The sequence below is a fragment of the Anopheles marshallii genome, chromosome 2 (genome assembly GCF_943734725.1).
Source record: "Anopheles marshallii chromosome 2, idAnoMarsDA_429_01, whole genome shotgun sequence".
In the NCBI taxonomy this organism is placed as follows: domain Eukaryota; kingdom Metazoa; phylum Arthropoda; class Insecta; order Diptera; family Culicidae; genus Anopheles; species Anopheles marshallii.
Window position 1 is genome coordinate 39,887,121 of NC_071326.1, and position 14,958 is coordinate 39,902,078.

A 14,958-nucleotide genomic window follows, 5' to 3' on the forward strand; every position below is an offset into this window, starting at 1 on the left:
AATATGTTTAATATTTAATTTCTTTTACAAAATTAAGAGCGAAAGATCGGACTCAATGCGGGGCAACAAGGATGGATTGAAGGCAGTAAAGGAAAATGAAGATGAAGTTGGTTATACACTGTAACTTTTGCTTCGAATCAAGAACCCTACTAACGATTCAAAATTTTATACATAATTAAGCGCCATATAGATTATAGTTTATAAGGCACTAAATCCATGACCCAATTTTCCATCCGAATGGATTAATAAATAATGGCTGTTTTGTGCACTCAACTTCTTAACGAACGCGGTACTATTTAGCCCGTCTATTGATTATGGCCAAAGCAGACGCCTCACCGCAATCGAAAGTTGTGTCCCCTCCATTAGCACTTAATTATTGCATAATTCTACCCCAAGTCCCCATAATTAAATTGTCTCATGTGGTGAAGGTCGTTTACACGCAGGCAACACCTTTCGCTCGCATCAAATCCCTAACTTTGCTTCGGAGCGAATAAAAAAACCCCAACTTGGTAGCAGGTGCGTAGATGTCGACACGCATTTATGTCTAACGATCCGGTTTCCCTCGCCGATGGTGTGAAACGGCGTGTGAAGGCAATGCTTACAGCTCAAAGCAAGCAAAAGAAAGAGAGAAAAAACAAGCGAGTGTCAGACAGTGCATTCGATAGAGGACGAAAGAAATTACCTTCGGCACGCAATCGAACCGACAGTCCTTCCGTTCGCCCTTCGAACAATCGAATGACGAGGATTGCTCCACGGGACATCCACAGCAGCGCCAGTGTTACTTTTCGAGGTGATTGTTGCAGGGGATGCCGTTAGCTTCATCCACCTCCCCCAAAAAGCATAAATGCTCTAACCAACCGTTCGAACTTACTGCTAGTGGTCACCATCACATGTCAGCCGGTACTATGCCACCTGCACACAATCAAACTATTGTACATTCTTTCAAGGATAGTACTTCCTCTCGTAAGTATGTGGATGTATGTAGGTTCATTATTACACGTTTCTACTTCATGTTTAACAAAGCGCTGAAAATTATTGTTTCGTCAAGTGGCCTCAAGCATCGAGTCGGTAAGTTCGATAACAGACATCCTACCGTACCGGAACCCCCCACCGGGAAGGATGATGGTAATTACGAGCACATTAGCGTCGCACCGATGGCAATTGGATTCGTGTGTTGCAGTTCGTGTTGGAGCTTGTGCAGCACGACATGCATGTTTTTTTTTTTGCCTTGGTGTTTTATTTCCTGTTTTCTACTTCGAAAGTGTCGCTCGACAAGATATTAATGGGACTAGATTACAACTTGATTTACTGGGGTACATGCAGCGTTGTACCAAAGTGCGGTTTATTCAATTTTGGGGCGATTATCTCAAAAACAAACTTGATTAAACGAAAGAGTATTGAAGGTGTTTTTGACGAAAACTTAGGGACATATAAGTATCTAAATGTTATAGCGAAATGTTTAACATAAGTTACCATAAGATACGAAGCAATGCAGCCTCGCCGTTCTTGAGTAATAAATAAATAGGGCATGACCTAAACTTACCTAGCCATCCTTCAGTAAAAATGATTTGAGTAATCTTGTACAAACTACCAAATTATATATGTATAAACACATACAAAAACTAAATTAAACCTGCATTAACACTATTTGTTGTTAAAACTATCTTTTCTTTTTCACCTTGTTATTTATTGCTTCTTCTTGTTGTCATTCCTCATCCTCTACTTCCATTTTTATCCTTCTACTTCTTCGTCTTCCTCTTTGGTGACACTACATTCTTCAGGGACTTAGCCAACCACTATTAACCTGTCTGTTTAAACCAGTTAAAACCTTATAAAATAAGCTCTCAGTAAATTGGACTTTACTCAACTGTACATCGCAGTGTTTATGTTTCTTTGTTGTGTGTTTTTTTAATGGATATTATAATTTCAAACACAGATATATACTTTACCCATTAAATACAACCCGAAAAAGCTGTCACATTGATAGTTAGCCTGCTGAGCGGCTTCAAGGCGTGACAAACAACTTGCAGTTCGAAATCGTCATCACCTAAATATAAACTACACAATCAATCTTCCAACACTTTACACCACTCAGCATTGTACGAAAACTGGTCGGGCGGAAATAATCGCACTGAAAGCGTTCTAAGCAGCGTGACAACACACAAAACTTGCAATCTGCACCATTCGCCATCGTTCACGCAAAACTTTTCATCTAATCAGTCCCATCCGGGGCCACAACAGGGACAAAGCGGTGAGCTACGCAGGAAGGTGGCCGGAGAGAGGATAACCCGAACAAATAATGCAAAGAAAAAAACAGTGAAAGGCAAAAAAGAGTCAAAACGCCAATACCCGGGTGCTTCCGGTTGATATTTTTCCTACAGCCATGCCCTGTCCCAACGCGGCCTGATGGTAGGGAACCCATTTTTTTTTTATTTTTGGTTATATTCCGGCTTCGCTATCTGCATCACGCGGAGACAAATGGCGAACAGGAAAACATAAATCGTAGCACTACCACCACCATCCACCATTTTGGGTTTCCGCTACGTGCCACCGGACCGGAAACGATACGACCTTTCGCAATCGTCATTCCCGGTGGCGATGGGTGGTTTAGCTTTGGGAAAATGGAGTAAAAGCAAACTGCTGCCAGCTACCGGCTCCGTTTCGGCGGGGGGCTGGGGAGCTATGGGGGAGGGGGGAGGAGGATTTGTTCGGTATCTTGTGAGTGTGCGTTTTTCTTTGTGTTGGTTTTACACACACATGCGTGTATATGTGTGTGTGTGCACGGAGGGCCGATGGTGCAAAGGTTGGCGTATGTCGATTTTTCGCCGTCTGAACGTATCCACTTTTCACCGTGACGTATGTTTGTCTACGACATTTGTGCGTCTTGGCAGTACAGCACCAGGGACCACCTGAATGCTCGAGAGGAACTTTTTGCATATCTTCCTCTTCGAAGACTTACCCCCGCTTATCAACTTCGCACCCTACCATGCGCATCGATTCCACCGATCAAGAATATTTCAACCGAAGGTTTTTACAGGGTTTTACGAGTTGTAAGGGAATAACGATCAAGTAGTAAAATTAGAGACATTTCTAGATTCTTTCAGATTCAGAAACTTGCTCAAATCAAACATCTGCAAAGCTTCCTGTGAATCAGTCTGGAAAGCTTTAAACAGATCAGAGTACATTGAAATTTGATGTTATGGCCTTCCCACCTTCCGCTTCATCGAAATGGAAATACATTTTTAATTGAAATATTAAAATTAAAATCATTGCGGATAATTAAGTTGACGTGAACAGATTTCATTTTGCTACAGACACCAAATCTTGAATATGAACAGATTTCATAAATGGCTGTATCCACTTCGCCATCTAAGCCCGAAAACCCTGTACTTTCTTCATTTCTTTTACTTGAATCCTCCACAAAAGGCAAACGCAGAGAAATAACCCCATACCGGTAAATGTAAACGACGGCGTAACGGTAACCAGGTTCACCGAAAAGGCTGCAAGGATATCAACCCCTTTTGCTCGTGTTTTATTTGCCACGATAAAACTGGTCGCACAATACTCATCCTGCTTCGCCCGCTAGGCAGCGTTCCATTTGGATGGCATCGGACGATATACATGGTACGAAGCGCAGGGCACCAAGTAGGCTTATTCCAATCGACGTGTTTATCCGCTTTTCCAGGTACTAGTGCTGTTTTTTTTCCCCTGCTCAAGCTCAAGAGCTCCTGCGGGAGCGGATGTTAAGTGATATTCCGGTATTGATTTTCCACCCCTTTTTTTCTGGTAAGTGTTCTTCGCCCGGATGTGGGTTGTGCAGGGTTGAAGTTTAGTGAGGATGAAGAAAGTGATAGAAACACCAAGATCGATCCCGATGGCTTATGGTTAATGGCGGCATGCATTAAGATACGCTTGTGGGTTCACATTTGTCGTTGGGATTCCATGCTGGACGGTGTAGAAGGCGATGAGTTGGATGTGCTGAAGTGCTGTAAGCGTGTAGCCTTTTTATGTTGTTTCTTTCCATTGTTGACAAAACCATGAAGCATCATCACATCGCTACTGGTCATGGTTGACACAAGGGAATGTTTGAAAGTCCATTATATAATCCATATCAATGTGTTATGCAAACGTAATTCGTTTCTAAAATCGTTAAACCAAGAACAAAGTTTTCATTTCAAATGTCGGTAAGGAAAATCTCCCAAGTAATAAATATCTAAAATTCATAAGCAGTTGAAGCAATCTCGCTTCGTTCACTAGTTTTACTCGTCTATATCGTTTTTGCTATAACATTCCTATCAAGTTTGCTTCACCCACAATTTTTCGCATTTTTTTTTTCGTTTCCCCAACCTCTCCTGGCTTTTTTTTCTCTTTCTCTCTCTCTCTCTTTGCACAGTTGCGCACCCTGAAAAACAAGTCACCCATTTACCGGGAAGAGTTCCGAATCGAATAATTCATAGAGCATGTCGAGCGGAACAGGAATCCACCTGCTGGGACCTGCCGCATAATCCCACGTCCGATTCCGACAATCGACGACCGGGAAGGCAAACCAGAAGCCGGGGCAAAATCATTCACGGACCGACGGAAATGAAAAACCTTTTCCATCAGCCGACCGGTTAGGTGAAACCCCACACAGCGCACTCTGGCTTGCATCGTCGGGAAATCCAACCAGAATACTCTGAAGTCAAGACGGCTCGTCGTCGCCGTCGTCATCGTTCCAATTGCTGCGGGGAACCGAACCAATCGCAAATGAACGTCCCACCGTTGGCCTAGTTTCGATGGAGACCCTTTCGGCTGTCTTGTGGGTTTAGCTTACCTTGAGCTTATTAACTAATTTAGGCCACCGGTTGTGGAGGAAATGTCCAGAATCTACGTAGAAGTTTCCGTGGAAGTAGAGAAGCAGTTTGGCTGGTGGTTTCGATTGATTAAAGTAAATTAGGTATTCGTTATGCATACATTTACCATAGAACAGCAAACTATAGCAATACGGCTTGGACGGTTTCTAATGAAATAGAAAAAAAACAGCACACCTTCACACGTCTTTCTTAATGGCAATCGTCTTAATCGTGGTAGCATTTAGTGCATGCTCTTGGTACAATAAATAGATTAACTCATAATGTGACTTGATTACTTTCGTTCGGTACTGAGATATTATGTATTTTGGATAAAAGTAAATATTATAAACTAAAATTATTTCAACAGACCCTTGTTAGACATCTCTCCTGTTTGACAACGTCTTCTGACGTCCTGTTTTTGTTGCTCAAACTGCAAAGTGGCCAAATGTTTTGTTTAGGATTTGCAGTTTTCTTATGCGTGAGTTTGTTAATCCTAGTTTAATCCTAATACTTCGGTTGTTTAATCCTGTAATGCTAGTGAAAGACGCGAAAGAAATTGAATGGTCTTATCTACATTGTATGGTAGATTATGTGAGAACCATTTCATTCCAACCATTGTGATACATAACCTACATTTTGCCATCCAAACACCAAAAATGTGCTTCGAAATATGATTTTTTGGAATGTAAATGGAATGCTCTAATTATTGTGCTATGCACTGCAATACCTATTCATCGCTTACACTGGCTAAAACCAAATCTATGTCCTTTGTCACTAGTACGGTTAATGCATACAGACCCTGCGAGACGTAATGAAAATATAACGAGTGTTTTAATACAGTTTTCAAACAGCCTGTTGATGGACGACGGTTGCACATCGTGAAGTCAGTACAAACCAAGCAAATGCTCAACGATCATCATCATCAGCCCCATGCTCGTCATCCCCGCCAGTGGGCGTGACATGAGCGACGGGGCAGATTTTACGAAGCACACACCGTCCTACCAAAGCACACGCTTTCGTACGTCCCGGCCATCCGCAGTTACCTCAAGCTCACAGGCAAATATTTCAAAGCCCCATGACCGTACCATGGAGACCAAATGCGAAATAGAATCACTTGGTCAACTTGATCTACTGCAAGTGTGCCACGTGGGACGAATGGTACGAGCGGGCGGAAGAATTATGTGTATTCAATTAAGTCTCGACCGCGGGTCATTTCGGTCAACGCTCAAAGGAATGTCACACGGACGACGAACAGGGGGTTGACAACGCAGTGCTCATGCTTTGGGATGATTGAAACTGACGAATTGGACCCGCCGTTCCGTTGGCACAATGGCACTCCGACCAATTCAAACGGCTCGTTCGGCCGTCCCAAACAAGAGCAAGGATCACCAATGGTGTGCGGTAGGTGTAAGGTAACCGAGATGTTCATTTGTCGAGCATGAAGCTGTATAATTGCTTGGTCAGTGGGAAAATGTGCCATTGTGTATTACTGTGCAAGCGTTGCCCGACCCGGTCGCACAGACCGTCAGAATCATTATGAAGTTGTTCATTTAGACAGATTTGGAGCCCGGTTTGCAAAGCGGGACCCAAACCAAACCGGGGAGATGATCGGGAAGGGTTGAATCTCAATGGGATACACTCGAATCAGTGTCAGACATTTGTGTCAATTTTTTAACCTTGTTAGATTGAGTGTCACCAGTGATGTGCAAGCCGTAGTTTGCCGTGGTTTGCTTGCTTAGAGTTCCTCGAGTTTCGAACAATACTATTGCAGTGATTTTGTTGGTTATGTTTAGGTAATTAATAAGCTTTCCCTTATTGGTATTGCGTGCTTGAAAATGTACAATAGAATATAATAATAAAATATAAACTATACAAGTTAGGCAAATAAGATAAACATAACCCATGTTCATGATTTTTATAATATTAACTATGAATGTATATCCAAAACCAGTGAGTGAACACATGAGCCAAGAAAATATGAGTTCAAAGAATTGCACTAGTGTTTGAATGGTCTTTAAAATACTTAAGCTGTGATACTTGGTTTATAAAACTAGTCAATTAGTGGTTGCATCAAGGCTTATAACTATTCCCAAATCCTCAAATATCATAGTAACGTTTTAAACTTTAATGTAAAAATTCACAACAGAAACTCAATTTTTAGCTAATTAATTAAAGTTTTGAAAACCTACTTAACAAGCATTGTACAATGTTTGTTGCAACAGCAAGTGAAAACCAAAACAATTTTAATGTTTTCCATACAGTTTTTGACACTAAAATACTACAAAACATCTACTGTTAGGAAAGTTTTTTAAACTATGCCAGATTATTTCCCCATCTGTACACACAACTATAAAAGTTTCGGGAAAGCGTTCGAACACCAGCTATCTCCTCTACCGAGCGAGCAAGTTTCTACTTTATCCTGCTCTTTAGTTGATTAAACATTTTCTTCCAGCCTGCCGTTGCAGGCAATCCCGTGGAAAAATAGTGAAAAGCCTCTCAAATGCGATCACCCACCGTAGTGCTTTAATTGATTCTTTAATCTGCAAAGTTGATAATTGAAAACAGAAAATCCCTTCCAAGGGTCCGATGACGTGCACGATCGTCACCGGAACTTGAACTGTTTCCTATTTTTTTGCCTTCTCATTTTACCCTTATTCAAATGAACTCGATGAACCATTTTTAAGTGAAAACGATCAACTTTTTCATTGTCGCACTACCGTTTGCGCGATACACACATACAAACATACACAAATCTGCGTTGAACATACTTTGCGCAGTGAGACTGTGTGTGAAGGAGTTTTTGTTTTTAATTGCAACTTCCACTCCAGTACAAAACTTTGCTTCCGAGAGAATTAGGTTCCGATCGGGATGTCCGCACCAAGCGTCGACGCGAATCTTTCAACTGTGGAGACAAACAATCTCAGAAGAGAAAAAAAAACAACACTACCCCGCTATAATTCCGCGGTCGATTGTAGTCTGTTTCCAACCAGTGCCCGGAAGCGAAAAGCGAAAGGTCCTTGCGTTGCGATTGGATGGTCAATATACATAATTAGTCCATTTCCGCCAGAATACGGCATTGGCGGTGGGTAGAAAAAAAACACGAAAAGTCGAATCGGCCGTTTTAAAAAGGGGTCTCCGAGTAATGGAAGCTAATTTCCTCATTTTTCTCATTTTTATCACCCCTCGAAAAGTGGAAACGCATTGAAACCGGGGGCGTTATGGAGTTTGGGGGCGAGAAGCATCCACCAGACGTACCAAAATCAAAGTGCGTTCAAAGTGTTTCCAGCAATTTCGGACCAATATTTTCCGGATCCCGGCCCTACCCAACCCCACCGAAGTGGGCGCGTATTTTTTCCGTCCCATTGATGCCTCAATCTGCCATTAAAATTATCATAAATTCTTGCAGGATTTTCCAAATGCTTTTACCGACCATTGCCGCCGTTCCACACTCCAATGTTTGGTCCACCTCACCTGGCAGCTGGCAGCACGGGCAGCATACCATCCGCAAATGCCAGACACGCGTACAGGGATGAAGTTGTGGTGGAATGCGAAAACAGTATCCACTCCCAGGACGCACATTCCACCGCCACAGTTTCCGAATCGACGGATAAGTACTTTCGGCAAACGGTCGGAGCACCGAGCATTTACCCATGCTGGAAGCCTCTCGCACTAATGCCATGAATCGCTGAAATACCGATGATCATGATGATGATGCTGTTCATGACAATGATGATTTTGATTACACGCTTTGCCCACCCCGGGGGAGTCACTGATTGCCCTAATGACATTACGGGGGGGTTTTCCTTTTGTTTCGATATTTCCTCGTCCCGAAAAGTTCGATTTTCCTGTCCCCCTCCCCCATTTCAATGGTCAGGAAGTCTTTTTGTTTCCCGTGTTTTTTTTTTGCCCACTTATGTTTGTGGTCCATCCCGAAATGTGCTTTTCCCTCGGGAGGTTTGCACTGTTCTTTGTGCGTGGTGAACTATTCGAAGTTTGTCCTGGCACTTTACCGCAAACACTGATAAGTTCGTTCCCTGGAAAGCGATCGTTACGATACGATTGAAACTCGGTGGTCGAATTTTTCTTCCGCTTCTAGGAACAAAACATAAGGAGCTTCTTGTTTCGTTTATTTTTCTTTTTCGGGTGGTTAGCAGCACTTGCTTTCACCCAACCCACCCAGCACCAACGCTAACGGACGGTGGGAAACCAAAGTGAGCGAATTGTCGTAAATATTTGACATTTTCCGCCCTCATGTTTGAGCTGGTACGGTACGAAGAGTTTGGTGTTTTCTTTTCTCTGTTTTTTTTTTGTTTCACTCGAAATGGAAAAGTGAAAGTTGCATCTTCCCTCCTATTTTCCTGTCACAGTTTTTTTTCCCTGATCAGGCATAAGAAAATCAATTGTAGCTCGTTTTACGTGGGTTGGACGTGGAGGACATTTGAGCAGCAAGATTCTTTTGAAGCGCATTGTTTCCGGTTTTTTTTGCTGTTGCTTTTCTGTTTTGTGAAACAGGTTTGGAAGATATCCGGTTGAAGAGAGTACAAAATGGGACTAGCTTGTTTCATAGAAGCAATCTTAGCTTAAGCTTCTTTTGTGTGGTAGGTGGTAGATGACAGCTGGTTAATGGAAAACAAATGGGTAGTCACTAAATTAAGTTACTAACTTTTTCGGGTCGCCAGTGGTAGAGTTGAAGCCGTTTCTGGATTCATTTCAAGTTGACGTGGAATATGTAAAGCTGTGGCATTTTATGCATTTTCTTACTGTAGCAAGTTGGAATCCAATTGTTCAAAGATTTCGCAATTCGCATGGGCTTAGCCTCCAGAATCTATCCTTGATTGCAAAAGTTCCGGAAATTTTTAAAAAACATTGAACGTATTCAAACAGTCTAACTGTGGCACATGAACACAATGCATGGAACATCAACAATGACTTTAACTGTGGCGCATAAAAGATGGAACGGTTTGTAGAAAAAGATAGAAAAGCTTTTAATTGAACCCTTAAAATAGCTCATCAACGAGTAAATACTATTCTTGATAGTAACATTCAAACGATGTTTCAAAGTGAACTTTCATTTTCTCTTAAAAATAGTACGATTCACTCATTTACAGCATTTAATGCATGCAATTTAGCATTCTGTCTCTCGTCATCAACAAACATCAATCTATCAAGACAAATGTGTCCCGTTTTGAAAGCTTCGCTTGTTTTGTGTAACGTATGAAGCAATTTCACACCTCAGTTAATAGCATCTGCGCGTCGTGCGATTGTATCAAATGTGCAGCAGACCGATAAATGTACCCGGCGTGAAAAATAAATCATTCAAAGCAGAATAAAAATGGCTTAACCAATCGTGAAAAGGTTATGCGGCATAATCAAAGTGCATTGGCTAAATCATTATTATGCAACACTTTAGAGCGAACTTTTTGCTCCTTTTTTGTCGTACAGAACATTGAGCGCATAGCTATAACTATCAATAAAATCAATAAATACGCCGGGGGACGTGACGTTTAAACAAGCTTTATTAAATTTAATACACCTTATCGAAACATATTGCTCAACATATTACAATACATGATTCGAGTCGAACCTTCAGTGGTTTTCAAACGACTGGTTGGTCATCTTTCGCATTGGCATAATGGGCATTAACTGACCTGCTTGGCTAGACAGAATGTCCAAAACTAACCTTTCGCTGTTTTTTTTTCTTCCAACTAGAACGAGTAGAAAAGGTGAACGGTGTGCAACATCGGCCGTGGTTCCATGGTTCAGAGGAAAACTTTGAACTCGTCTCCTTTTCCCATTGTTTCTTGAAACATGTCCAGCCTGGGTTTTGGTTCGCTAAGATCAAGCGAGTAGACGAGAAGCAGGTGTTATAAGAAAAGAACACGCCAAAAAGAAAAAAAAAACCGGAAAAGGTTACCCATTCGAACGCAACCTTTTCCCGGAGCACAACCCGACCTTTTTTATAGCGCACAGCATCGTAGGCCAAGACCTTTACACCACCCCAAACCGACTTTGCACATATTCACACTCGATAAAGCCGACTAAAAATGTGGGGTTTTCCGAGACCGGCCTTTTAGCACCTGGAAATGGATACCGGGCGTTACCGGTACGTTCTGCGGGAGTGTAATACGGTGTTCCGCTACCTGACCGGTCGTGCTGTCGAGCTGCAGGGAACGCAGGAACTTTGCCACCAACAACAGATGAAATATATAAAAAAAAGAACAAATGGTTGTAAAAACAAGGCCCAGTGCCTAACCCTCACCGATACCGAGCGCATCATCTAACATGTAAACTATGAGCAAAACAGTGGGGTGAAAAGTGAGCAAATAACCGAAACGAATGACCCATAAACATTCGAACGGTATAATTCATAAAAATAATCGTTCCCAGCTCGAATTCTTTGTCCAACCCCCGGCACGCTTTGTTGCATGTGAGGCAGGCGAGGATGCACGTATTAAAAATAGATGAAATATGATACGGGGTCGATCCTCTTTTTTTCGCTTGCGCAGAATAACAAATGATGTGCGTGGTGAGAAAGGACTCTGGTCAGTGATACTAGTGGAAATATTGTTCAATGGGGAAGTCCCAAATTACTTTATTATTTGATTTGGGGGAAAAATAATTTTTAATGCCAGGATACTGGACGAAACAAAGAGAAATTGTAGAATTTAACTTAAAGCATTTCCGTTGAACTGTAATGCCATCTTGAGCCACTGTGTTCGGTAGAAAATATACACAATTGAATAATTTGTATAATGTTTTCTATCAATCACATCAACATAATGCGCACTAGAATAAATTGCGACTTTTTCCATGCATAATGCCATACACAAAACTGGTTGTATGCAACTGATTAATTAATTTGATATTAACAGACCAAATCATCAGTGTCAATAGCATTACAGATTATTGATAAAATATATCGAATGAACAAGAATACTTCTAGAAATACTGGTTCACAGGAGGTTAACTTATCCCATATCTTATTGTATAATTCTTATCATAGTCAGATATCGTAAAAAGATACCATTGTCTATAATGCAGGCACATACAGCAACTCTATTGTCATTGAGACAACTTATCGGCACAGTCGACCTACACTAAGTACGGATTTTTAGTTAATACATCTGAATAACCATTGTTTGATAAACCTTCGTCACCATAGTTCAAGACAATTGTATTGATCAACTTAAAATAGAAGGTACGGCAGGTTTGCAGGTACGGGTAGTTTTCAAGCTAGTAATTGTAAATAATGTTAACTATATCGTGCCTACATGTCCAGAGGGAGTTCTAGAACGTGCCACAAAATTATTATTAAATTCCGAAATCGCCCATTGCTTACGAGAATACCATTTTTCAATGAAACTTAGTGAATAATTTGAAATATTCTATCTTTGCTTAGTTTTTCTACTTGAACCAACTTACCGGAGTAGCCGATATGCATCGGACGCGAGGATGACAGTTGACTACCGGAACCCGTTCCGATCAGGCCACCACCCAGCTCGTTCCCTACCGCCGTCGATCCTGCCCCTCCGATTCCACCGCCCACCAACCCGCCCCCCGCCATCCCGCTCTGGCCGGTCTGGAACGAGGAGGAGGTGGAAATCGTCGTCGTCGGGTAGGCCGGACCCGGGACCGGTTCCGGGTCGGGCATCGGTGGATAAACGGGATCGCAGCATTCCCGCTCGGGAAATTCGCTCCCCCTAACGCACGTACTCGGACCATGGCGCAATTCTAGGGCCGGACCTAACAGCATGGCCAGCAGCATTGCCGCACCGAGCGACATACGTGGCGGACCGGCCACTCTTGTCCTTGCGGGACGCCTTCCTGTGCGTCCAATCTCCTCACCGACTGCATCCCGCCCACCCTGGTCCTTAGCCTCCGATGCCGCTAGCCGCTGCTGCCGGTGGACGTTACATTTGGATCTCATTTTCCGCCAAGCTTTTTCACTCGATGCGTGCACATTCTATGGCAAACCTGGAACTCGTTTTCCACAGGACACAACAACACTTTGGCGCAGCGCTTGGTTACGGCTCTAGGGATTATATGATCACACCCACACTGCTATACACACACACATACGTATACGCACGCTACTCATTAACTCTTTACATTCCCCTGTTAGCGGAAGGTGTAAAATGTAGACAAACGATGACGAACGGATTACGAACAATCTTTTTCCCTTTTTTGGACCTCCAATTTCTGGCGAAAAGTTTCACCACGAGGTAAGCCCACCTGGGCGGCACGGGTGGCACGAGGCTAACGCTTGTGGTCGATAGTATTAAAAATAAACCACGTCCTACACGAAAGACCATTACCATTACGGTGAAAGTTAATTAATAGAACGAGCTGGTAGAGAACGCGTGTGTCCGCCATTCTTAGCACCGATGTCCCTTCGCCCTGTTCGGCAGCAAAACCCAGCAGGGGAAGCAATAACCTTTCTCCAGAACGTTTAGAGCATGGTTGTTTAGGAGGTTGCCTGGACGAACCATTTCAAGGCTACCCCTGTCCCACAGTACAGACCCGAATGGTCCACCCGAGTGGACGCATTAAAAATAATATTCCACCCTGCAGCTCCCGTTGTGATACTGCTCCCTCACCAATACGCCCTCGGCATCACTTCCGTGTGATTTGTAACCGTTCTTCGTGCCTGTTTTGTTTCATCATTTTAAGGCCCTGTGTTTTGGGGAGATTAAGTACGCAACTCTCGCAACTCGCTCATTATGCTGAGCACCGAGATCGGCGCTAGTGATGGTCCGGCCAGCAACCATCCAGCAGCGGCCCATGAAATGTGAGCGGTTATACTAATGGCACGCAAACGGAAGGACCCACACATAACTTTTACGTTGATTGCAAATGGACGATGGTCGTTGCCGACAGCGGTACATGAAAGACCGCGCGCAACCACTGTGGAGAGCTCGGAAGGTCGGCGCCCGGTAATATTGATGCCGTTTTTTTTTTTGTTTTAGTTTTTACTTGCAGCCATGTTACCGTGTTGCTTTTGAAATCCCAGCACCGCAACAACTACAGTAGTTTGCGAAACCAGAACTCCTCCGTGATCTGACAGAATGGGGCCAGAATCTGCCAAAAATCAGACCACCGTGTTTCTGTAATGGGGATGGTTTGCTAACGCAAATAAAAGACATTCAAGCTCTTGCGTCAGTTCATAAACGTCATGCCGCCTGTCCGTCCGGTGCAACCAAAAACCCGTCGGCTAAATTGGTTTATGAAAATGAAAAACAGCTCTTTAGAAGTTTAGTGTGCTGACAGCTTCGGGTCAGTCGGCCAGATGGATGGGGGAGGAGGCGGGGGGGGGAGCGAAAAAGGCACAACCACTAATTTCCACTGTGCGTGCCCACACAAACACTGCCGACACACCGGCCATTCTCCGCTGGGGGTTTGTTTTTATTTGTCACTTGTGGGCCAACCACCGTCAGCTTTCCGCCTTCTGGTGAGTGATAAACGCATTTAATGGAGTGAAACTTTAATGAAGCGCGGAAAATCTTCCATCCCGGCCCAAAAACAAAAAAAAAACAACAACGGCGAAACAAACTGTGCCTATCACACATTGCAGAAAAACTAAGGACAAAAAATCCCGAATTGGACACGCGTACACATCGGCTGACAATACCGCAGACACCAGAACCGGAGGATACTTTCACACACATTCACACACGCACACAGAGAGCGTCCAGCGGTGGAGCATTGCAATATGTTTTGATGCCTGCACCTCCGTACGCCGTACTCTATCCGTTCCGGTTTGACCTGCATTCGCAAAAGGATACCCGCAATAGGGACGGGTCCCGCGATGCCACCACATAGCCACACACTTCCCCCTTGTTTGACCGGGCCACACTGCAAATTGGCCACATTCTGTGGGAGCTTACCGCTGGGAAATATCAAAATCAACCCCAAAACCCACCATTTTCTCACGGTGGTGTGTGTGTGTGTGTGTGGGCTAGTGTGAGGCGGTTCGCAATTTTGTGGGTAGTTTGTTTTTATGGGCTGATGTGAAGCCCTCGATAGGTAATGGTAGCACAACACTGTGCTTGATATGTAGTTTACCGACGGTTCCTCGCACACATACACGCACACATGCACACACACGTTGAGTGTGTTTTTGTACCCA

The 14,958-nt window shown here is 43.3% G+C and overlaps 1 protein-coding gene across 1 annotated transcript in view; it reads right to left on the reverse strand.

The window, feature by feature from the left end:
• LOC128709494 (uncharacterized) overlaps positions 1–12,759 on the reverse strand; it is a 99,782-nt gene extending 87,023 nt beyond the window's left edge. The window contains exon 1 of the mRNA XM_053804498.1: positions 12,255–12,759. Within this exon, the coding sequence (XP_053660473.1) occupies positions 12,255–12,759 (505 nt within the window). The remainder of the gene's footprint in view (positions 1–12,254) is intronic.
• Positions 12,760–14,958: the final 2,199 nt, after the last annotated feature.